The 27838-nt window shown below is 40.3% G+C and overlaps 2 protein-coding genes across 3 annotated transcripts in view; one reads left to right on the plus strand and one right to left on the minus strand.

The window, feature by feature from the left end:
* Positions 1-27838, plus strand: part of cenpl (centromere protein L) — a 72544-nt gene that overhangs the window by 34776 nt on the left and 9930 nt on the right. The gene's annotated exons all lie outside the window — the stretch shown is intronic.
* The window catches only part of klhl20 (kelch-like family member 20), a 106258-nt gene that overhangs the window by 9459 nt on the left and 68961 nt on the right, over positions 1-27838 (minus strand). The window contains exons 4-9 of one of the 2 annotated variants that reach the window (XM_043699960.2): positions 26633-26727; positions 14927-15042; positions 11259-11442; positions 10096-10239; positions 8258-8391; positions 7441-7649 (exon numbers count right to left, since the gene is read on the minus strand). In XM_043699960.2, coding sequence (XP_043555895.1) covers positions 7441-7649; positions 8258-8391; positions 10096-10239; positions 11259-11442; positions 14927-15042; positions 26633-26727 — 882 coding nt within the window. The remainder of the gene's footprint in view (positions 1-7440; positions 7650-8257; positions 8392-10095; positions 10240-11258; positions 11443-14926; positions 15043-26632; positions 26728-27838) is intronic. The other variant, XM_043699961.2, reaches the window with a different exon arrangement.

The raw sequence follows: 27838 nt of genomic DNA on the forward strand, positions 1-27838 counted from the left end.
ACACCACTGGTCACAGGCCTCCAGTCTGAAAAACAACCCTCCACCACCACCCTCTGTCTTCTACCTTCGAGCCAGTTCTGTATCCAAATGGCTAGTTCTCCCTGTATTCCATGAGATCTAACTTTGCTAACCTTTTGTTTTTATTAGATTAAAAGGATGAGGAAATTGATGAATCTCACTATGAAATTTGTATTTGAATTATTTAAAATGTAGTCAATTGTTAGTTTATAATCTGCTCTCATTAGGCCCTGATTCCTTTGGAGTTTATGCTAATGGTCAATCAGCCAGCACTTCAGAGCCCAAATGCAGATCACAAGGAGAAAACCATTTTAAGATTAAATTTCAAATACATATCATGTACATCTACAAGCAAAATCAGCAAAGTCCATTTCATCACCCTGATTTTAAACAATGTGATCTGTATGTCAAAATAATCTAACAAACCTTTACCTGAAGGGACGTAGCCAAGATTTTTTTGATCAACTAAAATTACTAAGACGTATTATTTGATTCTACGGGAATGATAGGAAAAGGTGGAGGGAAGTAGCCTAAAAGTTAAATTATTCAATGATTTAGAATATATAACGCGAGGTAAGTGGGCATTGAATATTTTATAGGTAGGAGAAAAGGATTCATGACTGTGACAGGAGTACAAGTTTCTGTAGTGGCTGTGAAATAATAATGTATAAATATAGACATTAGACTAATGGCAGATTTTAACTTTCACTTCAATTTGAATAAGCAGACTAGCAGCAAGTGAACGGGAGTGAAATTATTGATTGTATCCAGAACAGTTTTCAGTTGTAGTCCTAAAGCCAACATATGCACCAGATTAATTAGCAGCCTAAGAGTAATGAATACTTGTGGACTGATCACAATAGCGTACAAGGGAAAAGTGAGGACCGCAGATGCTGGAGATTAGAGTCGAGATTTGGGCTCGATTAGTGGTGCTGGAGCTGGAAAGCACAGCAGGTCAGGCAACATCCAAGGAGCAGGAAAATCGATGTTTCACCTGAAATGCCAATTTTCCTGCTCCACGAATGCAGCCTGATTTTTCCTACTACTATCCTTGATTTGCCCTTATCTTTCTCTCGTCATTCTTTTATTCCTAATATATCGATATGGTTTTTCTTGATCCTACATGCCAAAGACCTCTCATGTCCCCTCCTGGCTCTTCTTAGCTCTCTCTTTAGGTCTTTCCTGGCCAACCTGTAACTCATAAGCACCATAACTGATCCTTCACACCTCATCCTAATATAAACATTCTTCTTCCTCTTGGCAAGAGAGATTCAACTTCTTTAGTAAGCCGTGGCTCCCTCGCTTGACCACTTCCTCCCTGCCTGACAGGTACATACTTATCAAGGTCACACAATAGCTGTTCCTTGAATAAGCTCCACATTTTAATTGTATGCATCCCCTGCAGTTTACTTCCGCATCCTAAATCTTGCTAATCGCATCATAATTGCCTTTCTCCCAGCAACAACTCTTGCCCTGCAGCATATACCTATCCCTTTCCATTGTTAATCAAAAACGAATTGTGGTCACTACCACCAAAGTGCTCACCTACCTCCAAATCTAGTACCTGGCCAGGTTCATTAGCCAGTACCAAATCCAATGTGACCTCACCCCTTGTTGGCTTGTCTACATACTGTGTCAGGAAACCTTTCTGCACACATTGGGCAAAAACTGACCCATCTAAGTACTCAAACTTAGTATTTCCATTCAATATTTTGAAAGTTAAAGACCCCATAACAACTACCCTTTTACTCTTGCTCCAATCCAGAATTATCTTTGCTAGCCTTTCCTCTACATCTCTGGAACTATTTGGAGGCCTAAAGAAAACTTCCAACAGGGTGACCTCTCCTTTCCTGTTTCTAACGTCAGCCCATACTACCTCAGTGGACGAGTCCCCAAACGTCCTTTCTACTACCGTAACACTGTCCTTGACTGACAATGCCACACCTTCCCCTCTTTTACCATCTTCTCTATTCTTAGTGAAACATCTAACTCCCAGAATCTGTAACAACCATTCCAGTCTCTGTTCGGTCCATGTCTCCGAAATGGCCACACATTGGAGTCCCAGGTACCAACCTATGCTGCAAGTTCACCCATCTTACTCCAGATGCTCCTAGCATTGAAGTGGACATACCCCAAACCACCTTCCTGCTTGCCAGTGAACTCTTGCGACCTTGAAACCATATTTCACTACTCTCAACGTCCTGGACATTAGTACTACAATTTAGTTCCCATCCTCCTGCTAAATTAGTTTAAAGCCTCCCAAATAGCATTAGTAAATTCCTCCCCAGAATGAGCCCCAATTATCCAGGTATCCGAAACTCTCCCTCTTGCACCATCCCTGTAGCCACATTTTCAACTCCTCTCTCCCCCATTCCTCCCCTTGCTCGTATGTGGCACGGACAACAAACCAAAGATAACTCTGTTTGTTCTAGCACTAAGCTTCCACCCTAGCTCCCTGAATTTCTGCCTTAAATCCCCAACCCTTTTCCTACCTATTTTGGACTGTCCATTTCCAATTTAAAAGATAATTTGTAAACAATTGTCCTTTACATTAGAAATGGACATTCCAGAATAGAATAGGTACTTCACACAATCACGGGATTAACAAATGGTGAATTAATCATAATTTTTAAAAAAACAATGCCTGAGCAGCCAGTCCTACTTATACTTGAAGCCAATATGAAGAGGCATTGTGACACTGGTGAGGTTTGTGACAAAAAAAAAGCAATAAGGGGCCTGAATTATAGTCATAGTCGAATTATGTTCCAGTTCCTCACCTGATGAAAGATGAATCGTTTGTTGGTGGACCACCCATTGTTTGTGTGAAGCAGAGTGACTTGGTTCTTGTATGTGTACATTGTATTTTCTGTTGGTTCACATACAGTTTCAGGTGGACCAAAATTTCTTGTCCATCTAGTTAACATATTCAATGTACTAATTTCGCATGAATCCAAATTCTATCAAAATTGTCTAGTTCTTTCTTGAAACTCATTAAAAACTTTTTGTTCTTCAACCATGTCAATACCAACCGAACTACCCCTTCATATAATTCTAAAGCTATATAGTACATATCCCTGTAGAAGAAGTTACAGCTCCATCAAATCTTCAATTACAATTGAAGAACTTAATGCTATGATCACAGTGGCGGTGTTTCCACCCCCCATCCTTGGACATCACTGGCCTGAGATAGAAGCCCCAAAAACTCAAATATTTAGATTTCTGCAGAAGTGAATAGCTAAAGCAGAATTTCACATTAGTATCTTTGGTGCAATCTTCTTTATCCTTTTATTAAATGGAACATACACATATAAAATTTCTTCCCTCCCTTCCTCACCCACTATCCCTCAGGACCCTATTTGACTTGGTGCAGTTTGTAATAACTCATTTGCCTCATTTCTGTGCTTGAATTTGGTAAGAATATTAAGTAGTGAATATAAGTGTAGATTTTAAGCATAGTTAGTAAGGTGAGAAGACAAAAAAACAGAACTTATATTAGTGAAGAGTAAACCGAAGACAGATTGTGGCAGGGGGTTGGGGGGACCTAGATTTAAAAGGCTCAAATGATTTCTTTATGCTCTTAGTGGATCCGATGGTAACTCTCCCCTAAATATAGGTATGTTAATTTCAGCAAACTGTTGTACCTACAATCTTTATACAATCTTCTCGAGAGAAGAAAAGGATAGTATAATTAGTTGTATTTTTAAACAGGGAAGATGGTATAATGTTTTAGAGGCTGCTGTCAATTCTTTAAAAGACCACAATATATCAGGTTATCTCTCCTTGTAGACAGAGAGACTTCCTGCCTTATTTCTGTGCTTAAATTTGGTAAGAATGTTAAATAGCAAATATAAGTGTAGATATTAAGCATAGTTAGTAAGGTGAGAAGACAAAACAACAGAACTTATATTAATGAAGAGTAAACTGAAGACAGATTGTGGCAGGGTGTTGGCGGGGGAAGGAGGCAACTAGATTTAAAAGGCTCAAATTATTTCTTTATGCTGTTGGTGGATCAGATTATACCTCTCCCATTAAATATAGGTATGCTTGAATTCTGTGTGGAAAGATGAATTTTACTGTTGATAAACTTCTAAAATGTGATTGCTAGGTGTGTGCAGAAGGACATGTAGCAAGAGGTTGGAACAGAGGTTAATATAGAGTCATAGAGATGTACAGCATGGAAACAGACTCTTCGGTCCAACCTGTCCATGTCGACCAGATATCCCAACCCAATCTTGTCCCACCTGCCAGCACCCAGCCCATATCCCTCCAAACCCTTCCTATTCATATACCCATCCAAATGCCTCTTAAATGTTGCAATTGTACCAACCTCCACCACATCCTCTGGCAGCTCATTCCATACACATACCACCCTCTGCGTGAAAAAGTTGTCCCTTGGGTCTCTTTTATATCTTTGCCCTCTCACCTAAACCTATGCCCTCTAGTTATGGACTCCTCAACCTCAAGGAAAATACTTCATTTATTTATCCTATCCATGCCCCTCATAATTTTGTCAACCTCTATAAGATCACCCCTCAGCCTTCAACACTCCAGGGAAAACAGCCTCAGCCTGTTCAGCCTTTCCCTATAGCTCAAATCCTCCAACCCTGGCAACATCCTTGTAAATCTTTTCTGAACCCTTTCAAGTTTCACAACGTCTTTCCGATAGGAAGGAGACCAGAACTGCACGCAATATTCCAACAGTGGCCTAACCAATGTCCTGTACAGCCGCAACATGACCTCCCAACTCCTGTACTCAATACTCTGACCAATAAAGGAAAGCATACCAAACACCTTCTTCACTATCCTATCTACCTGCGACTCCACTTTCAAGGAGCCATGAACCCAACACTCCAAGGTCTCTTTGTTCAGGAACACTCCCTAGGACCTTAGCATTAAGTGTATAAGTCCTGCTAAGATTTGCTTTCCCAAAATGCAGCACTTTGCATTTATCTGAATTAAACTCCATCTGCCACTTCTCAGCCCATTGGCCCATCTGGTCCAGGTCCTGTTGTAATCTGAGGTAACCCTCTTGCTGTCCACTACAGCTCCAATTTTGATGTCATCTGCAAACTTACTAACTGTACTGCTTATGCTCACATCCAAATCATTTATGTAAATGACAAAAAGTAGAGGACCCAGCACCGATCCTTGTAGCACTCCATTGGTCACAGGCCTCCAGTCTGAAAAACAACCCTCCACCACCATCCTGTCTCTTCTACCTTTGAGCCAGTTCTGTATCCAAATGGCTAGTTCTTCCTGTATTCCATGAGATCTAACCTTACTAATCTTCAGAAAGTCATTGAAATACGTTCTTCTTTCAAAACTTTACAGACAAAATATAATTTATTGAAAAGCAAATTACTGTCACAGGAAATCTAAAATAAAACAAACTTACTGTTTTCATAATTTGTTAAGTTTGTTTGCGACTTCCAAATCTTAAATTTAGTACTGCAAATTTTTTTCTGATTTCCTAACATTTTTCAGAATTCAACTATTTTTGTTTTAAGGTCATCAATTACTTGTTCCAACTTTGATTTGCTTTACCTACTCTTCCCCCTCTAATTCTTGCCGCCAATTACTTTTGAATCTCTATTTCTGCTTCTCTTCCTACTTTCTTGATAGAAAGAAAAGTGCCAACAAATGGGTCTATGAAACAAATGCCACCATTCAAATCGATACTTCATCTGGATAGATGTCCAATAGAGGTCAAAAAATGTTCTCTGCTGATATCTGTCTTTTACAGACATAGAGGGAAAACTATACTCAAGGGGGAGTTTGCAAATCTAGTAGAATATAGAAAACAGCAGAGCATGGAAGAGGCCCTTCGACTGCATACATCTTTTAGCAGCTGGATTGACAATATCAGTTTATTTGCTTCATTGTCTTCCTTCTACCCCATGGAGAAAGTGAGGTCTGCAGATGCTGGAGATCAAAGTTGAAGAAGGGCCTGTGCCCGAAACGTCGAATCTCCTGTTCCCTGGATGCTGCCTGACCTGCTGTGCTGTTCCAGCAATAAAGTTTCAACTTCCTTCTACCCCATCCCAATCCTACTCATTGCACTTCAGGAAGAATATACTGGCTTTGAGTGTGTAGATTCACCAGAATGCTATCAGATAAAAAACGGTTAAACTATGAGGACAGGCTGCATATAATGGGTGTCTATTCCCTTGACTATTGAAAACAAAAGGTGCTTCTAATTAAAGGCAGCTATAATGATTACTGGATTTGACAAGACAAAATAGAAGCATTAGTTCCTCTGGTAGGGGAGCCTATAACAAAAGGGAATTAAATTAGAGTGAGCCCTTTCAAGGATGAAGTCAGGAATCCCATTTTCACTCAAATGAAGTGGAAATTTAGTATTTTTTTTTCCAAAAACTGCTGAAGCATGGTCAAATTAAAATTCCAAAACTGAGATTGATAGATTTCTGTTAGGTAAAACATGGAGCTTGGGGAATCGAGTTAAGAGATACATCAGTTATGATCTGACAATGGAATAGTGCAATGAGATGGATGACTCCATCAAGTTCCTATTTTCTTCAAGGACACTATTGACATGTAGGCCATTCTAAGCACAATGGCAGGGAAAAAGGGAAAAAACAAATTTTAACATTTGAGAAAATTACAGCATCATCAAGTCTATTTACTTATAACAATCTTATTTTGTACATCTTTTTGCATTAACAAAAAAGTTATATCTTCACTTGAACCATACTGGAATACTGTAGATTTACATCTTTGGGCTGCTGTTCTACACAGATGTGGATTCCCATAGTATCACAAAGGCATTGTGCCAAGCTTTTGCCCATATAACATTGTGGAAAGCAAGGGAGAAGACAGATTAACTCAGAGTTAGTCACAGACTGGCTTTCACGCAACATGTTGCAAGAAGGACTGGCAGCATCTTTTTAATTCCCTTCTTCTATCCTTCTTGCGATAACGAAATGTGAGATAGAAAATAATAAATTGGCGCTGTGAGCTACTGTTGGCAGAATGTTATCTATGCAATTCGTTGAAATTAGACAGGAGCTAAATTAAATTCAGGCTGAAATTAAGGTGACTCAAAGAAAAATTACGGACTTCAGATTAATTGAGACTCATCTTGGTTCACTGTAAACTGTTTTATACTCTATTCCCTAAAATGCATCGTAAAGATGTGAATCATTTGTTGTAGTGAACAAAATCAGAATTTTAAATGTGAGATGATGAGGTTCATTGCAATGGCCCATAGTGCTGAGGACATACGTATAACATTGTAGCTGTAGACATGTTCAGCTCAGTTCAGACTGTTGCTGAGATGATGTTCAAAATACAATGCTGACATATGTTTTATACAGAATATCCAGCAGCCATCTGATACTTTGCAGTTTACTTTGGACTCAATTCAGACTCTCACAATTAGGTTTTTCAAGTTATTGTACTCACACCACTCCTGCGTGATGTCATAGCCACAACTGGAGACCATTGATTAGTGCGAGGATTAAACCTCTCAGCGCTGCTCAACTCGGTGGTATCATCTCTTCCTCCAACTGCATAGATCATGTCTTGGTAAACAGAGCACCCCAGGTGTTTCCGCCGCGTTCCCATCGGTGCAATAGTGTGCCAACGATTTTCCTGTGGACTGTAGCGTTCAACTGCAGGCAGAAAAATCATAGGTCATGCTGATCAGCTGCTGTGTTTTTCAGGTGCCCTAGACCTAACTTTTGGTGCTTTCACCACCTACATACATTTCAAAATAATTGGAAACCTGAATTTCATCTTCTTGGGGAAACCACTATTTCAATTCTAACACCTTCTTTAAATCTATCGGAAACAACTGAATTAAGAAGATGGCTAGTTCCCAGACTTATGCCAATATTTCTCTGTATGCTAGCACAAAGACACGGCATAAGGCACTTTGATTGCCAATTTTTATCTTACTACTCGAGCAGAATGGACTAACCTCAGTTTAATGGTGACAGCATCTTCTACTCCCAAGATGAACTGAGGATAAAACGGACTGCTGCATGACATGCCGAGTATTTGCAGCAGTCTACTTTATTTCAGATTTCCTGTGACAGTAATTTGCTTTTCAATAAATTATACTTAGTCTGTAAACGTTTTGATAAAAGAATGTATTTCAATGACTTTCTCAAGATATTGACCTCTGTTCCAACCTCTTGTTACATGTCCTGGTGCACAATCACATGTTAGAAGTTCATCAACAGTAGAATTCATCTTTCCACACAGAAATCAAGCATACCTGTATTGAGGGGAGAGGTACCATCAGATCCACCAACAGCATAAAGAAATCCACCTAATACAGCAACTGCCACACCTAACCGTCTGGTACTCATTGAAGCCACACGTGCCCACTTATTCTCTTTTGGATCAAACCTAGAATGGAAATATTTTTGCCTTTACCACTTCATGCAAAATCACAAAACAAAAATCGAATTTCCAACCATCTGCACTGGAAGATTTCTTGCCATATTGAAGTATCAGTTGAATCAAAATAGCCAACTGGCTCTTGTTAAATTTATCCTTAAACTTGAGTGTGACAAATCACGCAGGCAATGATAGTTGGGGAAAAAGCATAAGTCAATGAAGAACAACTTAAATGAGTGTTTGGGCATTAAAGTTAGGCATTCCCGATTAGTTAAAATCCTCTTGCAAGGAGAGGGCATCCTCTCTTAAAGATTCATAACATGGATTCTAAAACCTACATTGAATTCATATTCTTAGTAAAGTTGGATAGCTAATGTATTAAAATGCATGGTAATATAATTTAACATCAAAATTATTTATTTCATGATCAATCTGACTAGATCAAATCACTACAGGATGTCACAAAGGGGCTTGTAATATGCTTACTACTCTATAGTCATCATTTAATTCTGTATTAAACAGAATAGCCATTGCTACAACACATTGAATAAGACAATACTATATTCTACTTTTGTCGTAAAAGAATGCTTCTAAAGTTATTATTTGTGCAAAAGGCTCGGTAGCCAGTCTGGTCACGAAGCTCAATGGCATCCCAAATTGGTGCATTACAGAGTGATCAGTAAGAGAAATTGTCCAAGAGATGAGGCAAACACAGGTGATCACCTTCTGTGCAGGGAAGCAAATAAATTGATTCTAAAAGGCAATTCAACCAACTCACTCTTATGACTCTAACAGAATCAGTCACAGTGCCCAGTAACGGTCTTCCTCAGAGTCAGTCACCGAGAAGGACTGATAGAAACCTTGAAATTCCTTTTTTGCAAGGTGACTGAGGCTGGGAGAGGAAGGGGAGAGAGACTGATGGCCAGATTGGAACCTAGTGCATGGGAGAAGGAAGCAAATTTTTGTTTTTTTTCACAAAAACAGTAGTTGCTGGAAAAGCTCAGCAATTTTGGTAGTATCTGTGAAGAGAAATCAGAGTTAACGTTTCTGGTCCGGTGACTTTTTATGTGATTTGTTCATCTTAGGGAATGCAAAACATCATGATGCATTACTGAAGTAATACATATCATATTTTGCACTTTAAATTACTAAACTGAATACTCATGCTAACCTTTGCTTACATCCAACTACCCAACAACACAGGATCTAGGAGCTGAAAGGGAGTAGTGAAAAACACACATACACATCTTAGCAACACTCACTGCCTATACCATGAGTGTGCTTACATTTGTAAGCATTTTCAGTTTTCAAAAAAAGTTTCCAATGTGGAGTACTAATTTCCATGGAGGCAACACTGTACCAGACAGCCAGCAAACATGTAAACAGCTGAAATTCACAGTTTCCCCTCATGATGTTTTCTTGTGTTGGTTGAGAAACCATGCATTATGCTTCTATAACTTTACAATCTAACTAGAAAAGGGGCAGGAAAACAATGCAGAATCATTCCCTGGTGAATAAAAATCTTGCTTCTACTTTGCCCTTTCCCCAAGAGCCTTGTGACAGCAGATCCCATTGAGAGGAATCAAGAATCCACACATGTGCCCTACCATTCCATAAGGCAGCATGTTGGCTGGCCAACTTTATAGGTCACTTACTGCATCACATGATTACTGCTATCAGATCACATTAGGAAGAAACACTCTACGAGTTTACCTTTCCACAATGTTCAGACAAGAGACGCCATCCTGGCCACCTACAGCATACAGATACCCTCCCAACACTGCCACGCCAACACTGGTCCGACATGTACTGGTGGGAGCCACGTCGCTACTCCACTGGTTGGTCTTTGGATCATATCTAAAAGTTTAATTATTAAAAAATTAAAAAGATAGGCCTAATTTCAGAGTGTATGCAGCAATTACTACACTGCGAGTGGAGTGTGTACGCTAAGATTTAGTTTCCCCCTTATAATCATTTCTAAATCCATCAATATAAATCTCAGTTTTAAAATATTAAGCAAAAATGAAAACTACCTTAAAGAATAATTTTATTCCCAGATTTTATTAAATAGCAAGAGGAGAATAGAAATTCAAGGATAATTGTAGTTGACCAACATTTTTAGTAGAAAATGCTACTTGCACCTCAGAGTTTTTATGCATTTCATTATGCTTGAGCATAAACTGCATGGGTGAACAACAGTCTTCATTTGTACATCTTGCTGATAAAGCTAAAAACGACTATCTTTCCACAAGAATGAACTCAGATGTGCAACCCTCGGAAAATAACACACATAAAATTTAACAGTTCACACATGTTGTTTTGTGCTTGAGCAGTAGAGATGCAGAAATACTGGAACAAAATGCAAAGTTCAACTGTACTTAAGAAAAACAACAGCTGGGTGGAAATCCGATAAAGCATTAAAAGGTAGAATTAGCAAAAGACAGATAAGAGACAGACAAGAAAGCAGCTATTAGTCACTTCAAGTTTATAATTAGGTGCGAATGAAGCACCAAGATCCACTTAAAAAGTGGAATCTAACAAGCATACAGTTTTTGCATGTAGAAAGTTTAAAAATAGAAAATTAAAAACACAGACTTATTACAGTTAGCAGTGACAACTAACAAACTTATTGAGGACAGAAATTAACTTGTTGCATAACATTAATAGTAATGATCCAATTTACAAGTTTGTTTTCTAATACAGAAAAAAAAGTACTGTGAGAGGGTCTTTGTGGTGCAGTGGTAGTGTTTCTAGCTCAGGGCCAGGAGGCCTAGGCTCAAATCGCACCTGCTCCATGAGTGTGTAATTGCATCTCTTAATAGACTGATTTCAAAAAAAGTACACAGTGCAAGTGCAGCACCACATACGCAACGTACCTCTCCACACTGTTAAGATACGATGAGCCGTCATGTCCGCCCACTGCATAAAGGAGATCATCCAGCACACTGACCCCTACACCACACCGTCGTTTGCTCATGGAAGCGACCATCCGCCACTCGTTGGTCTGAGGGTCATAGCGCTCAACACTGGAAATTGCATCCCCACTGCACCAACCTCCAACTAAACAAGAATTAATAAGTGAAATGTTTTGCTGGAATAATTATTGAATCGTCTGAAAGAATAGCTCACTGTCAAATGACTGTATCTATGCCTTTTTGAAAGTGATCAGCTACAGATACTATATTAAGATATTCTCATGCAACTTTTTTTTTAAAAAAGCAGGCAAGTGTGATAGTGGAGTAACCATACTCTCATGTAAAATAGTGGAAAAGACAGAACAAGCACATGTTTAACAGTTCATAAGATGTGTTTATCTTGTGTTCAATTAGTTATGCAGTCCTCAAGCTGGCAAGATGGTGCTTAAAAATTGAACACATGTACAATCTCATACTACAAATGCCCCAGTTCAGTCAGAAAATCTTTAGGACTCAGTGCATTCTTAAATGAGCAGGAACAGGTGTAGGCCAATCAGCCCATCAAGCCTGCTCCATCACTCAATTAGATTATGGCTGATCATCTACTTCAATGCTACTTTCCCTCACTAGCCCCATATCATTTGATGAGATTGGCCTCCAAAACTCTATTGATTTCCATCTTGAACATGCTCAATGATTAAGCTTCAAAGGCGATACGAAATTCCAAAGATTTCAAAATTTTTCAAAATTCCAAAATTTTTGGAATTTCGTATCCTCTAAGTGTAGAAATTCCTCCTTGAACTCGTTTTAAATGGCCCACTGCCTATTCTAAGATTATGCCCCTTGACCAGGGGAAACATCCTATTTACAGCCACCTTATCACAACCTGCAAGAATTTTTATTAATCTGAATTAGATCACCTCTTATTCTTCAAACACTACTGAGAATACAGGCCCAGTTTCCTCAATGCCTCCTCATAAAACCGTCTGGCCATCTCAGGGATTAGTGTGAACCTTGGTTACAATGTGTCCATAGCAAGTAATTACCCTTCCTTGAAACGGAGACCAAAATTGTAAAGCAAGTACAGTTTCATAATTGGACTACACAAGTTCAGAAAGACTTCTTTACTCATGTATTCAAATCCCCTTGTAATGAAGGCCTACATATCATACACCTTCCTATTGATTGTTGCACTGATATGCTAAGTTTTCACAACTCATGATCAAAGACACTTGGGTCCTTTTACACATCAACACTTCCCAACCTCACACCACTTAAGAAATATCCTGTTTTATTGAGTTTTTGTTACCAAAGTGGCTAAGTTCACATTGATTCACATTATATGCATTCTGATATGTTCTTGCATATCTGTCCTAGCCTGCTTGACACCTCTTTGCAAATTTCTTGAATTTCCTACTGGTATTGGGACATTAGTAAATTTGGAAATTACAACTCATCCACACATAATATTCTAACATCTTACTTCGGTCATATAGGTCTGAGGTTCTCCATTTTTCCTCTCCCTCCATTCTTAAATACTAGGGTTACATTGGCTATCTTCTAATCTGTCAGAACCTTTCTAGAGTCTATAAAATTTTGAAAGATAACCACCATTGCATCTACTATCTCTATAGCCACTTCTTTAAACACTCAAGATATATATTGTCTGGTCCAGAGGATTTTTCAATGTTCAATTCAGTTAAACCTTTCAAGTGATATCTCTTTACGAATTCTAATTTATTTTGGTTCCTCAGTTGCATGGTTCCTTTGGCAGTCTAGTATTCTGGAAGATTTACTGAATGTTCTACCATGAAGTCAGACACAACATAATAGTTTATTTTCTTTGCTATTTGTCCATTCTCCATTATAAATTCTGTTTCCATACAGTGCACTCACATTTGCCCTCTTTTGTTTTCTTTTCACAGACCTAAAGAAGCTTTTACAATCTACTTTTATATTTTCAGCTTGCACGCATTCTCTTTTCCCTTTTTCTATCAGTTTCTTGGTCATCCTTGATTCAAATTTCCTTTTCTGTCAAAGGTATAAGCCTATTCTTTTGATCTAATGCAACCTTTAACTTACTTTGTTAACCTTGTTAATTTAAACTTCAACAGTGGGCATTTGCGTCTTACAGGAATGTAGCCATAGAGTCATACAGCACAGAAACAGACTCTTTGGTCCAACAGGTCCACGCCAACCAGATATACCTATCTGATCTAGTCCTATTTGCCAGCACTTGGCCCACAGCTCTCTAAACCCTTCGTATTTGTATACTCCTGCCTCCACCACGATCTCTGGTAGCTTGTTCCAAACACGCACCACCCTCTGTATGACCAAGTTACCCCTCAGTCCTTTTTAAATCTTTTCCCTCTGACCTTAAACGTATACCCTCTAGTTCTGGACTCCCCCACCCTAGGAAAAAGACCTTGGCTATTAACCCTATCTATATCTTTTATAAGCTCTATAAGGTCCCCCTCAGTCTCTGACGCTCAAGAGAAAGAAGCTCCAGCCTATTCAGCCTCTCCCTATAACTCAAATCCTCCAATCCCAGCAACATCCTTGTTAATCTCTTCTACAGGAAGGATGTTGTTAAACCATCTCAAGTTTAACAACATCCTTCCTATAGGAGGGAGACCAGAAAGGCAGTATATTATAAGTGGCCTCACCATTGTCCTATGCAGCTGCAACATGACATCCCAACTCTTTTATTCAATGTTCTCACCAATGAATTCAAGCGTGCCAAATGCCTTCTTTACCATGCTGTCATCGAGAGAGTCATTCTCAAGGAACTATGCATCTGCACCCATAGGTCTCTTTGTTTGGCAACACACCCCAGGGCCCTACCATTAACTGCATAAGTCTTGCCCTGGTTTGCTTTACCAAAATACAACACTTCACATTTATCTAAATTAAACTCCATCTGCCACTCCTCAAGCAATTGGTCCACCTGATAAAGGTCATGTTGTACTCTGAGATAATCTTGTTCAAAGTCCACCACACCACCAATCTGGAGTCATCTGCAAACTTACTAAAACCATGCTTGCTATATTCACATCCACATCATTTATGTAAATGACAAAAAGCAGTGCACCCAGCACGAATCCTCATGACACACCACTGGTCACAGGTCTCCAGTCTGAAAAGCAACCCTCTAACACCACCCTGTCTCCTACCTTCAAGTCAATTTTGTATCTAATTGGCTAGCTCCCCTGGATTGCAAGCAATCTAACTTGACTAACCAGTCTACTATGCAGAATCTTGTCAGACATTTTGCTGAGGTCCATATAGACAACGTCTACCGCCTTCATCAATCTTCTTTGTCACTCTTCAAAAAAACTCAATCAAGTTACTTCTTTAGATAGCAGACATTATCTGTCAACCATCAAATCTTTGTGCATTTTCCAAATTCCCAAGGTCAACTTTCCCCACTTGCCTTCATAGTTTTCTTTCCTTGTTCAGAATTAAGACCCTATTTCCAGAATGAACTATATCACATTCAAACTTAATAAAACAATATGTAAAATAGAAAAATATAATACATTACAAATGCAATGTGTAATGTATTAGGGTGACTTTTGAAAGTAACTAATATTATAATTACAAGATAAATCCTGCACAGGATTACCAACCTGCAAATAAGACCTCACCACATCGGATAGGCTTACGAGGTCTTGTCCTTGGACCTTGCATTAGAGGTCGTTCTTGCGGTAAAAGCAAGTAGTTTTTGGCTTCATCCACAAGGTCTCTGTGTAAATACAACACAGAAATTAAAACATTTCTGTTCTGATACAATTATAGTGCCTTTACTGCAACACAACACTCGGCAACACATCAATTAAAATATTTTGATAGCAAGACACAAAAGGCATTACCATAACAAATCTCCAAAAATTTTAAGGGTCATCTTAAAGGAGGAAAAAATGCAGTGGAGAGGTGGAGGAGCGAACAGAGGAAATTCCAAAGTCTAGTGCCAAGACAGGTAAAAGCACAGCAACCAATTGTTTACCAGTTAGAAATGAGATGTGCATGGGGCAAGAATTGGAAAAATATGCATATCATGAACGACCCTCATGCTGTGTGCTGTTCCAAAAAGCCATGTGGTGAAGTATAGGACTGAAGGCATTTTTTTTTCTTTGTTTTAAAACTTATTACAGAGTGACACATTGTTCAGTAAGGAGGTATACGTTTACAATCACAATTTTAGTGTGTATGTACTCATGAAGGGCTCAAACATCCAGTTAATTTCTACCTCTTGCAAACAATTTCACACAATTTAAATTAAAACAAGCCAGAGGAAGTTACAGAGATAGGGAGAGACAAATCCATGTAGGGACTTGGTAATGACAAGGGTGACTTTAAAACTAAGGCACTGGCAGGCTGACAGCCATTTTGGAATAACAAGAAGAAAGCTGACGGGACACAAGAGTTGAAGTGAATGGAGGTCAATAGAATAAGATAAGTAAGTGAGAGAGTTTGGGATGATCACAATTTTATATGGATAAAAGATGGGGGCAAGGCAGGAGAGCACTTCAAGAGCAAAATCTAGAGCTAACAAAGGCACAAGAATGGATTCTACAACTGAAGTGTGTAATGATGTTACCATGGTAAAGGAAGGCAATCTTTGAGGTGGAATCAATGTGTGGTTGGAAGCTCATCTTTGGATCAAGCTTAGCACCATGGTTATAAATAGTCTAAGTCAGTTCAAAAAGTTGCAAACAGTAGTGTCTGTAACCAAGTTTCAGAGTTTCTGTTGGGGGTGAAAGATATTTTTCAGTCTTACCAATAATTAGTAAGAAGAAATTTCTACACATCTAATATTAGATATTGGTCAAGAAGAGTGATAAATTGAAGGTAGTGGAGTGCTGCAAAGAAGCACTGGAGGGATAGGTGTAGAACATGATGTCATGGTTTCCTATGATATTACAGAGGGGTAGAATTTATGAGTAATAAGAGGTGGTCAGGACTCATCCTTTGGGACTCCATCTATAAATATGACAGAGGGGTTGCATTTGATGTGAAAGAACAGGGGGTCAGGATTAATATTTGGGGACACTAAATATAAATGTACAATAGTAGGAAGATAAGCCATTGCATTTGATACTTTGTCTACAATTCAATAGATAAGAATAGATTCAAGCAACTTAGATGGAGAACGGAGAGAAAATATTCGAGGAACACAGTAAGATCAACAATGCCAAAGGCTTCAGATATGTCAGGAATAATGCACAAGACTAGTTTATTATAATGATAGCCATAAACAAGACTATTTGTGACTTTGATACAGACCAGTTCAGTACCTGGAAATCTGAATGGAGAGATTAAAAAAAGACATGATTTTGGACATGACAGCATGTTCAAACACTTTAAATAGGAAACAAAGATTGGAGATCAGGTGGCTATTCTGTTCCTTTTGAAATAAATGGCCAACATTCCATTTGCTTTCTCGATTACCCACCTGAACATGTAAGCTAGCTTTTTGTGATTCATGGACCAGGACTCCTAAATCCCTCTTTTCTTTTGTCTTCTGCTGCCTTTCTCCACTTGAATAATATTCAGCTCCCCAATTCTTTCCGTTAAGTGCATCTTCCTACATTATATTTCATATGTCAGATTTTTGCCCATTTGCTTAACTTGCTTATATCCCTTTGAAGACTGTTCATCCTCACCAATTGCTCCCCATCTATTTTTATGTCATTCACAAACTTTGTGATAGCGTATTCACTTTCCTCATCCAAGTCATTAATGTTGCGAGTAATTGTGGCCTCAGCACTGATCTCTGTGACACACGACTAGTTACAGGTTGCCATCCTAAAAATGCCCCCTTAACTCAATTCTTTTGTTCTTCTATTAGTTAGCCAATCCTCAATCCATGCTAATATACTATCCCCAACACAATGCACTCTTACTTAAACTAATGTGTGGTATCTTGTCAAATGCCTTCTGAAATAACTAATATATTATATCTAATGTTTCTGTTTATTTATCCTCCTTGCTTTCTCCTCAAAGAATTCAAATTACTTTGCCAAATATTCTTCCTCTTCATTAAACTATGCTGACCATTTTATATACTTGTGTTGCCACTTTCAGAGAAGTGTGGACCTGTACACCTAGATCCTTCTGCATGTTAATATTGTTTAGGGTTCTGCTAGTTATTGTAACCTTCCCTCCTGCATTAGATCTTCCAAAATGCATTACTGCGCATTTGCCAAGATTAAGCTCCATCTACCATTTCTCTGCCCAAGACTCCAGCCAATCCATATCCTGGCAATATGCCTCACTACCTACAGCACCCCCAATCTTTGCATTGTGCACAAACTTACTAAGCAGGCTCCAAATCATTTATATATGTTACAAACTACAAGGGTCCCAGCACTGACCCCTGTGGAACTCCACTGGTCATAGGTCTCCAGTCAAAAAGACACTTCCATTTCTACTGTCTGCCTTCTATGAAGAAGCCAGTTCTGTTTTCATCCTACCAGTCACCGTAGATCCCATGTGACTTCACCTTTTGTATCAGTCCGCCGTGAGAGACCTTGTTAAAGTCTTGCTAAAGACCATATAGAGAACAAATACTGCTCTACCCTCAATTACCTTTGTCACTTCTTCGAAAAACTCAATCAAGTTTGTGAGACATGACATTCCTCACACAAAGTCATGCTGCAAATTACTAACATAAGGCTCACTGGCCTGTAATTTCCCAGTTTATCACCATTGCCCTTCTTAAGCAAAGGAACAACATTGGCTATTCTTCAGTCCTGTGGGATCTCTCTTATGACTAATGAGAATACAAAGATATCATACAAGGCCCCAACAACATTCTCACCTGCCTCCCTCAGCATTTTGGGATAGATTGCATGATTCCTGTGTACCTGTCTTCCTTAATGCTTAATAAAATGCCCAATGTGGTGATTGTAACAAGGTCAGCCAGGTGGACCTCACAGAATATGAGTTCCCTGATGGGGGCTGTTAATTCATCCAATCAGGTAGCCCTGGCTGACAGATAAAAATAGGAATAGCTGGGATTGGAGGTTTGTCCTCATTTCCCTGTAAACTGGTTGAACGGTAGGGTTTGGGGTCTGGCTTTGCTGTTCCTCTCCCTTGCAAAATTGCTGTTGTATACAGCTGTAAATGTTAACTGTTTTTTGTAAACCATGTTTCATAAACTGTTTTGTAATTGCTTAATAAAATAAAAAAAAAAGGAACAGCTGGGATTTGAGGTTTGTCCCTATTTCCCTGAAAACTGGTTGAATTGTGGGGTTCAGGATTTGGTTTTGCTGCTCCTCTCCCTTGTAAATTGCTGTTTCTCTGTATACAGCTGTTAATGTTAATTGTTTGTAAACTGTACTGTTTAATAAATTTTTAAAATATAAACAGGAAATAAAAAACAGGAATAGCAGATAGCTTGCCACGCAGAGCTGGCTCTGAGGGAACTGGATCATTGTCAAAGACTTTCCACATGTAAATAAAGGGTGACTTCGTGACAGGATACCAGCCTTTGTGGAATTATTTCACCCAACACCTTTTTTAAATGTTGGTCCAGAATATCAACATACCCCTCCAGAGACTCACCAATCATCATGCTTTTTCCCCCATTGTGAATACCAATGCAAAGGACCTCACCTACTTCCTCTGGCTCCACACATACATTCCCTTCTTTGTCCTTGACTGGACGTACATTTTCCCTAGTTACCCGCTTGCTACTTATATATGTATAAAATGCCTTGGGATTTTACTTAATCTTGTTTGCCATTGCAGGTCCCTGTTAGCCCTCCTAATTCCTTGTTTGAGTTCTTCCCTGCAATCTCTATAGCCTTCGGGGGCTCTATCTGTCCCATTTCCTAAACCTTGCATATGCCTCCTTTTTCTTTTTGACTAAGTTCTCAATTTCTCTTGTCATCCAAGTTCCCAAACCACATCATTCTTATCCTTCATTTTCACAGGAACATGCTAGCCCTGAACACTAATTAATTTGCCTTTAAAAGATTCCCATATGCCAGATGTGGATTTACCTTTCAAAGCTACCCCTGATCTACATGCCCCAGTTCCTGCCTAATATTTTTGGAGTTAGCCTTCCCCAATTTAGTACTTCCACCTGAGAACTACATTTATCCTCGTCCATCGGTAACTTAAAATTTACAGAATTATGGTCACTGTTCCCGAAATGCTCCCCCACTGAAACTTCAATCACCTGGCTGGGCTCATTCCCCAATACTAAGTCTAGTACTGCCCCTTACCAAGTTGAATTATTTACATATTGTTTCAAAAAACCATCCTGGACAAATCTCACAAATTCCACTCCATCAATGCCCTGGCACTAAGTGAGTCCCAGTCAATAAAGAGGAAGTTAAAATCATACATCACAACAACCCTGTTGTCATTATATTTTTTCATAATCTGCCCACATATCTATTCCTCTATCACCCAGTGGCTGTTGGGAGGCCTGTAGTACAATCATATCAAAGTTATTGCACCCTTCCCATTTCTGAGCTCTACTCATATGGCCTCACTGGACGAGCCCTCTAAGATGTCTTCCCTCAGTGCAGCTGGGATATTCTCTCTAATCAGTAACACAACTCTTTCTTCTCTTTTACATCCCTCTCTTTCTCAACTGTAACACCTAAATCTCAGAATGTTAAATTGCTAGTCTTGTCCCTCTCTCAAGCAGATTACTGTAACAGCTACAACGTTATGGTTATATGTATTAATCCAAACTCTAAATTCATCTGCCTTACATGTCATATTCCTTGCATTAAAGCAAATATACTACAGACTGCCAATCCCACAGTGTTCAGTAACCTTTCCCTGTCTGTTCTTCCTCTTAGTCTTATTTGCTTTAATCTCTGACTTCTCCTTGGTTATTTTACTTGCTGACCCACTGCTCTGCTTCCTGCGCCTCCCTGCCTCTCCCACCTCCCCCCCACCGCCCCACCCCCACACTGGAGTCTCACTTGCTGCCACAGAAACTCCCATGTCTCTAATTTATAAAGTCCCTGTATAACCCTCTCTGCTGTATAACATTGTGCCATTGATCTGGCTGCTGCTGTTGCTTTCCCCCGAGGCCAACCCTCTCACCCCTAACAGTATCCAAAACAGTATACCTGTTTCAGAGGGAAATGGCTACAGGGGACATCTGCACTGCCTGCCCACACTTGCTCATCTTCCTGGTAGTCACCCATCACTTCTCCATCTGTGCAGTCCTCATTGGTGGTGTTCTCATTAAATGTGCTATCCATGACATTCTCAGCCTTATAAATGCTCTACAGTGAGTCCATCTACAGCTCTAGGTGCTCCATCTGGCAAATCAGGATTTGCAGCTGAACACATTTCCTGCATGTGTAGTGACACTGATTTCCTACAGATTACGGAAGGGGCATTCCACAAGGCCAAGTTCTTCTGCCATTTCAAAGATTATTGACCAAATTAACCTTATCAACTACAGATAATAATCCAGGAACTGATTACACAACTTTATCCACTCGTCACCAAACTCAGGTCTCTCATTCCTGAATGAGGGGACCAAACTGCTCACCAGCACATGTTCTCTATTAATAGCTATTGCAGTGTTTTCTTTTTGTCCTGTGATAACTGAGTCATTTTGAAACGTTGTCTGTCTCCTATTGTGAAGGCTGATACAAAGTATAATTTTCTAACATTGCCTGGATCCCATGTATTAGTCCCCTAGCCTCGTTCGTTAAGTGGCCTCTGTTGACTTTGAATTCTTTCTTCCTTTTTAATGAAAGTCTTGATAGTTTACCCTCAAAGTTTATTTTCTCCCTCTTCAAAAGAATCACAATCATGAATATTCCCAAATCTTCTCCTTGAAATAAATCAAAATCCCAAACTGTGGCATCAACAGTCTGATAAGGTCTTGCATTATAGATAACACTACAAAAATGGGAAATTACGTCTGAAGCATTTCCCTGCAACTAAAATACAATGCTCACAGCACAACATATACAGTGACATTAACATAGATTGCAAGAAGGAGGTATAGAGAGAATTAGTAAGATGATGGAACTGGATGTTATACTTTGTTGGTTTTGGCAGGTGGTGGTGAATACCAAAGAGGAGAAGTTAAACTAAGCAAACAGAGTGAAATCTGGATTAAAAAGTTGATTTGAAGATTTCCAAAAGTGCAGAGAGAAGTGGGATTTAAAACTCTTAGCTGCATTCTATGATCTGTCCACAAACTTGAACTTCAAATGAAGGTGGAAGTGAAGCGGTGATATACAAAAGACCATGTCAATTAACCAAAGGATGCACAAGGAAATTCAATGCTGGCAACGGTTCCAGGTTAGGGTGGAGCATAGCCAAGATGGGCTGCACATATCCAACAAGTAATTTTAAAACAAGTCATATTTCAGTAAACTGAAGTTCTAAAAACATGAAGTGAGCTTAATTTATCATGTTATTATATTATAACATGCGGTACAAATTCCTTAAATCCTAGCTTAGTCAACTTTCCGGATGAAAATTTAGCTCTTAAGTTGATGGTAGTTTTAGCCATGATGAACAACAGGGTGGTATTCACTTCATTTGTGCTGCTAGAGATTTCTAATTTCCTCCTGCTGAAGTGTAACATCGTAGCATTGTGATCTATACCCTTGGAAAATGTAAGGCTGAGAATTCAACCACTTCTACAACAAGAATTCAAGAAAATCAAATTAAGTGCATTGCTATGCTAAAGGATAGTCAGCACATAGTAATTTATTTTAATAAATCTAGTATCTGAGAAAAGGAAATCATGTGCTTTTGGACAATAAAAAAGCTAACAAAACGTTTTTATACAGAGGTTACAAGTCAAGTATATGCAAGAATAGCCTCTAGCCGAAAGCCAATAACAATAATAAAATTCAGCTGAAGTGCGAAATCAGTTTTGAACGCGTGCACTTTCAAAAATTAAGCTGAATGATTTTTCTCCCATAACCAAGTCAACAGAAAGAGGATCATCGTTGAAATATGATAACAATCTAGTCATGTCAGTTAGATAGACACATACTTTCCTCTTGATAGAAAAAAAAAGAGGAATGGTATCTTTTCAATAAAACACCCATTTTCTCCAAGGCTCACACTATTTCTGGTCAGAGCTGAACATATGTTCTGACATTGTGAGCTATGCCAAGGTTGCTACTGCAAGCCCCTGACAAATAGATCATACTATTAAAGGGAAAGCTATTATTAGGTTATTAGAATGAGTTAGCCAGAGATTTATTTATAGATAATTAAATTTTAGCTTAGATATTCTTTAGATAGAAAATCACTCAAAACCAGGAAATGTGGATAAAGGGTGTGAAGACCTCACATCAAAACATTAACCATTTTAGGAAATTTTGAATTTGCAATCATCAGCTGTCAGGATCAGTATTAAATTTCACTTATATACAGTGTTCCCCATTGGACAAGGTGTTAAGTACTGACAAGCGGTAGCAATGTGTGTGAACCAAATCATTCTTTCAACTCAGCAGTGTTATTAATACCACTGTGCTTGTAAGAAGTGGTTATTTTAATTACTGTGTAATATCAGTTTGTCTAGTTTTATCCTACTCTTCACTCACCGAGACGTTTACAATATTCATTTGAGTAGAATGCATTATACGGGCACTGAATAGTGTCCCTTGTGAAATAAATCCCTTTTGAGGTCCTTTTGCATGAAGACAGGCAGGAGGTCTGCTCTCAAATTGCTGTTCACAAGAGGTGCATGAACATCACAGCATGATTATAATCAGCTTTTAATTTCCTCTCTCTTTCTTCTACATTTCCATTTCCGCTGTCCTGCATTCTATGCTTCGAACAGTTGAGTTGGAAATTGAAGTCCAAAAGCATTTTTTTCCTTTTTTTCTCCAATTATTTCACAGGACATTGGTGTCACTGGCCAGGCCAGAATTTACTGCTCATCCTGAATTGCCCAGACAGCAGTTGAAAGTCATCGAGTCATAGAGATGTACAGCATGGAAACAGACCCTTCGGTCCAACTCGTCCATGCCAACCAGATATCCCAAATCAACCTAGTCTCATTTGCCAGCATTTAGGCCATATCCCTCCAAAGCCTTCTTATTCATATATTCATCCAGATGCCTTTTATACATTGCTGTGGGTCTGAAATCACATGTAGGCCAGCCTGGGTGAGGAGAGCAGATTCCTTCCCAAAAGGATGTTTGTAAATGTTTGGGGCAGCACGCTGGCTTAGTGGTTAGCACTAATGCCTCAGTGCCAGGGACCCTGGTTCAATTCCAGTGTCAGGCAACTGTCTGTGTGGAGCTTGCACATTCTCCCTGTGTCTGCATAGGTTTCCTTCAGGTGCTCCGGTTTCCTCCCACAGTCCAAAGATGTGCAGGTTGGGTGGATTGGCCATGCTAAACTGCACATTGTGTCTAGGGATGTGCAAGCTGGTGGGTTAGCCTTTGGAAATGCAGGGCTGCAGAGATGGATAGGAAGTGGGTCTGGGTGGGATGGTCTTCGGAGGATTACTGTGGATTCCATGGGTTGAATGGTCTGGTTCCACACTGCAGGGCTTCTATGGAACAATAAGATAGGACTTGTGTTGCTGGAAAAGCGCAGCAGGTCAGGCAGCATCTAGGGAACAGGAGAATCGACGTTTCGGGCATTAGCCCTTCTTCAGGAATGAGGAAAGTTGGTCCAGCAGGCTAAGATAAAAGATAGGGAGGAGGGACTTGGGGGAGGGGCGTCGGAAATGTGATAGGTGGAAAGAGGTCAAGGTGAGGATGATAGGTCAGACTGGGGTGGGGGCGGAGAGGTCGGGAAGAAGATTGCAGGTTAGGAAGGCGGTGCTGAATTTGATGGATTTGACTGAGACAGGCTGGGGGGAGGGGAAATGAGGAAACTGGTGAAATCCGAGTTCATCCCTTGTGGTTGGAGGGTTCCTAGCTGGAAGATGAGGCGTTCTTCCTCCAACCGTCGTTTCGCTGTGGTCTGACGATGGAGGAGTCCAAAGACCTGCATATCCTTGAAGAAGCTCTCTTTCTCCCTCTACAAAGGTTTCAGTGAGAATCCTCTTACAAGGATGCCTTCCTTGAAGAAGCTCTCTTTCTCCCTCTCTCACTGCACCCCCCAGGTCATCTCCTCTGCACAGCCCCCTCCCACTCCACCAAGGATATGCAGGTCTTTGGACTCCTCCATCGTCAGACCACAGCGAAACGACGGTTGGAGGAAGAACGCCTCATCTTCCAGCTAGGAACCCTCCAACCACAAGGGATGAACTCGGATTTCACCAGTTTCCTCATTTCCCCTCCCCCCAGCCTGTCTCAGTCAAATCCATCAAATTCAGCACCGCCTTCCTAACCTGCAATCTTCTTCCCGACCTCTCCGCCCCCACCCCAGTCTGACCTATCATCCTCACCTTGACCTCTTTCCACCTATCACATTTCCGACGCCCCTCCCCCAAGTCCCTCCTCCCTATCTTTTATCTTAGCCTGCTGGACCAACTTTCCTCATTCCTGAAGAAGGGCTAATGCCCGAAACGTCGATTCTCCTGTTCCCTAGATGCTGCCTGACCTGCTGCGCTTTTCCAGCAACACATTTCCATCTCTGATCTCCAGCATCTGCAGACCTCACTTTCTCCTCCAATAAGATAGGACTTGTCTAACAATTGACAATAGTTTCCTGGCCATCATTTGATCCTTACTTTCAGATTTTTATTGAATTCTATCTCCACCACCTACCATGTGGGACTCAAACCATGGTCCCCAGAACACTGCCTGGATTTCTGGATTCATAGTCTAGCAATAGTTCCACAAGGCTATTGCCTCCCCATGTGAACCTGTACTTAAAACCTTAGTTTACAGAGTCAGTAGGTCACAGTCAAATCTCAGTTGTTGTCAAAAAGTGTGGCAATGGAAAAGCACAGCAGGTCAGGCAGTATCTGAGAGTCGACATTTCAGGCATAAGCCATTCATCAGAATGTTGGCAGGGGGGAGGAGGGGTCGCTGAAACATAAATAGAAGGGTAGGGTGGGGATGGGCAGAATGTAGCTGGGAAGGCTATAGGTAGATGCAGATAGGGGTGTGAATACAGTAGGTTGGAGAGGAGAGTGGAGCGGATAGGTGGGAAGGAAGACGGACAGGTAGGATTGTGCCGAGTTGGAGGGTTGGATCTGGCATGAAGTGGTGGTGGTGGTAGTGATGGGGGGGATAAGGAAACTGCTGAAGTCGACATTCATATCATGTGGTTGAAGAGTCCCAAATGGAAGATGAGGCGTTTTTCCTCCAGTCGTCTGGTGGCTAGGATTTGGCGGTTACAAAGACCCAGGACTTGCATATTCTTGGCTGAGTGGAAGGGGGAGTTGAAATGGTCGGCCACAGGGCAGTGGGTTGTTTGGTGCATGTGTCCCAGAGATGTTCCCTGAAATGTTCCTCCACTGGTTGATACCCTGTCTCCCCAGTGTAGAGGAGACCATATCAAGAGCAACAGACACAGAGGTGCTTGGATATGCAGGAAAATCTCTGCCTGATGTGAAAAGATCCTTTGGGGCCTTGACGGAGGTGAGGGGAGAGGTGTGGGTGCAGGTCATAGATCTCTTGCGGTAGCAAGGGAAAGTGCTGGGGATGGAGCGTGGGTTGGTGGATGGCGTGGACCTAATCAGGGAGTCATGAGGGAATGGTCTCTGCAGATTGCAGATAGGGACGGGGAGGGAAATATATCTCAGATGGTTGGGGGTCTGATTGTTGGTGGTGGAAATGGAGGAGGATAATATACTGTGTCTGGAGATTTGTGGGGTGGAAGGTGAGCACCAGGGGTGTTCATCCTTGTTGTGGTTGGAGGGATAGGGTTCAAGAGCAGAGGTATGGAAAGTGGAGGAGATGTGCTAGAGGACATCGTTGATCATGTGGGAGGGGAAATTGTGGTACTTGAAATACAAGGCCATCTCAGATGTTCTGGAGTGGAATTGTTCCTCCTGGGAACAGGTATGGCAGAGACAGAGGAACTGGGAGTAAGAGATTGCATTTTTACAGGAGGGGGATGGGAGGAGATGTAGCCTAGTTAATTGTGGGAGTGTCAGCAGAGTGGCTCTCTGCTTTTGTCAATTCTGCTGCCAGCCATCAGCAACCACATGACTGGATTTGCATCTCATCTGGTTTACATGTATCTGGCCTTTACACCGTTTTAGGAAACAGCTGCTGAAACTGTAGCTCACCATTTGGAGCTTGCAGAAAAGCTTTATATCTGATATTTTTAAGGAGCAAGTTAAACAATAAAACACTTTTTGAATCTTTATGCAAAACTGAAGTTGTTTAAAAATTAGCACATACGTGCAGTATCTGTGATACACGCAGCCTTAAGGGTTACATGCAAGAGAGCATAAACAAAAAGAATCATACCTGCACTCTTCATCACTCTTGATGAGGGGGTCAGAACCAACTGTACCCACCAAAAACTTGGGACTGAGCAGCGGCAAACGAACATGTTGTAATACCTAAAGTGAGGAAGTCAACTGAGATTATTTGGATCAATAGTTCCCAATATAAATATATTGATGGTAACTTATGTTCTAAAAAATTGATTTACACTTTGCACTGTACGCCAAACATGCAAAGTTTCAAAGCTGGGTTCACATTTGTAGCGCTCAATATTGCTGAATTTCCAATCTCAACGATGTCACTGTAAGAATGTGTCAAGCAAGGACCATCATATCCTTTTTTTTATTCATTCATGGGATGCTGTTGTCACTGGCTACGCTAGCATTTATTGCCCATCCCTAATCACCAGGCATTGCTGTGGGTCTGGAGTCACATGTAAGCCAGACCAGGTAAATAAGCTATAGAAAATCTCTCATGACTCCCAGTTACAGTCTCAGCTGAATGAACAATAAATAATAAGGTTTCAAATGTACATCAAGCAAATCAATGAGTCTAAACTGCTGTCAGGAAGATTTTAGTCCTTACTTTTTGAAGTGATGTCTCTATTTCTTTAGATGGTGCTACATCAGACTGCAGGAGAAAGTGAGGTCTGCAGATGCTGGAGATCAGAGCCGAAAATGTGTTGCTGGAAAAGCGCAGCAGGCCAGGCAACATCCAGAGAACAGGAGAATTGACGTTCCGGGCATAAGCTGAAGAAAAGCTTATGCCCGGAACGTCGATTCTCCTGTTCCCTGGATGCTGCCTGGCCTGCTGTGCTTTTCCAGCAACACATTTTCGGCTACATCAGACTGCACCCTGAATTGAGGGAAAGTCCAGTCTACAGTTACATCTCTACTAATGTGACATTGAGACTGTTTGCCTAAAATTTTAAAAAAAAAATAAAGTGTATGACATCCCTGTAAAATCTCTCTCCGAAAGCTCAATAGGGAAAATAAACCTGCAATGTAGGTAACTGTAGCAGCAAGCATGCAGAACTGAGTTAACTCATAAATGAAAGCATTGAAAATAGTTAGGTTCTCAACCACTTAAAATTTTGAAAGTATCCACAATTGCATCTTGACATAATGATTAGAATTTAGCAAGCCCAATTACATATTTGCCCAAATAAGGTAAGGGCCGTCTGTGCAACATGTCCAATTATCTCTTAGTGACATCAGTGGCGGAGGG

The sequence above is a fragment of the Chiloscyllium plagiosum genome, unplaced genomic scaffold, assembly GCF_037043375.1.
Source record: "Chiloscyllium plagiosum isolate Xiang-an unplaced genomic scaffold, Cpla_swu_hap1 HiC_scaffold_9, whole genome shotgun sequence".
NCBI lineage: Eukaryota > Metazoa > Chordata > Chondrichthyes > Orectolobiformes > Hemiscylliidae > Chiloscyllium > Chiloscyllium plagiosum.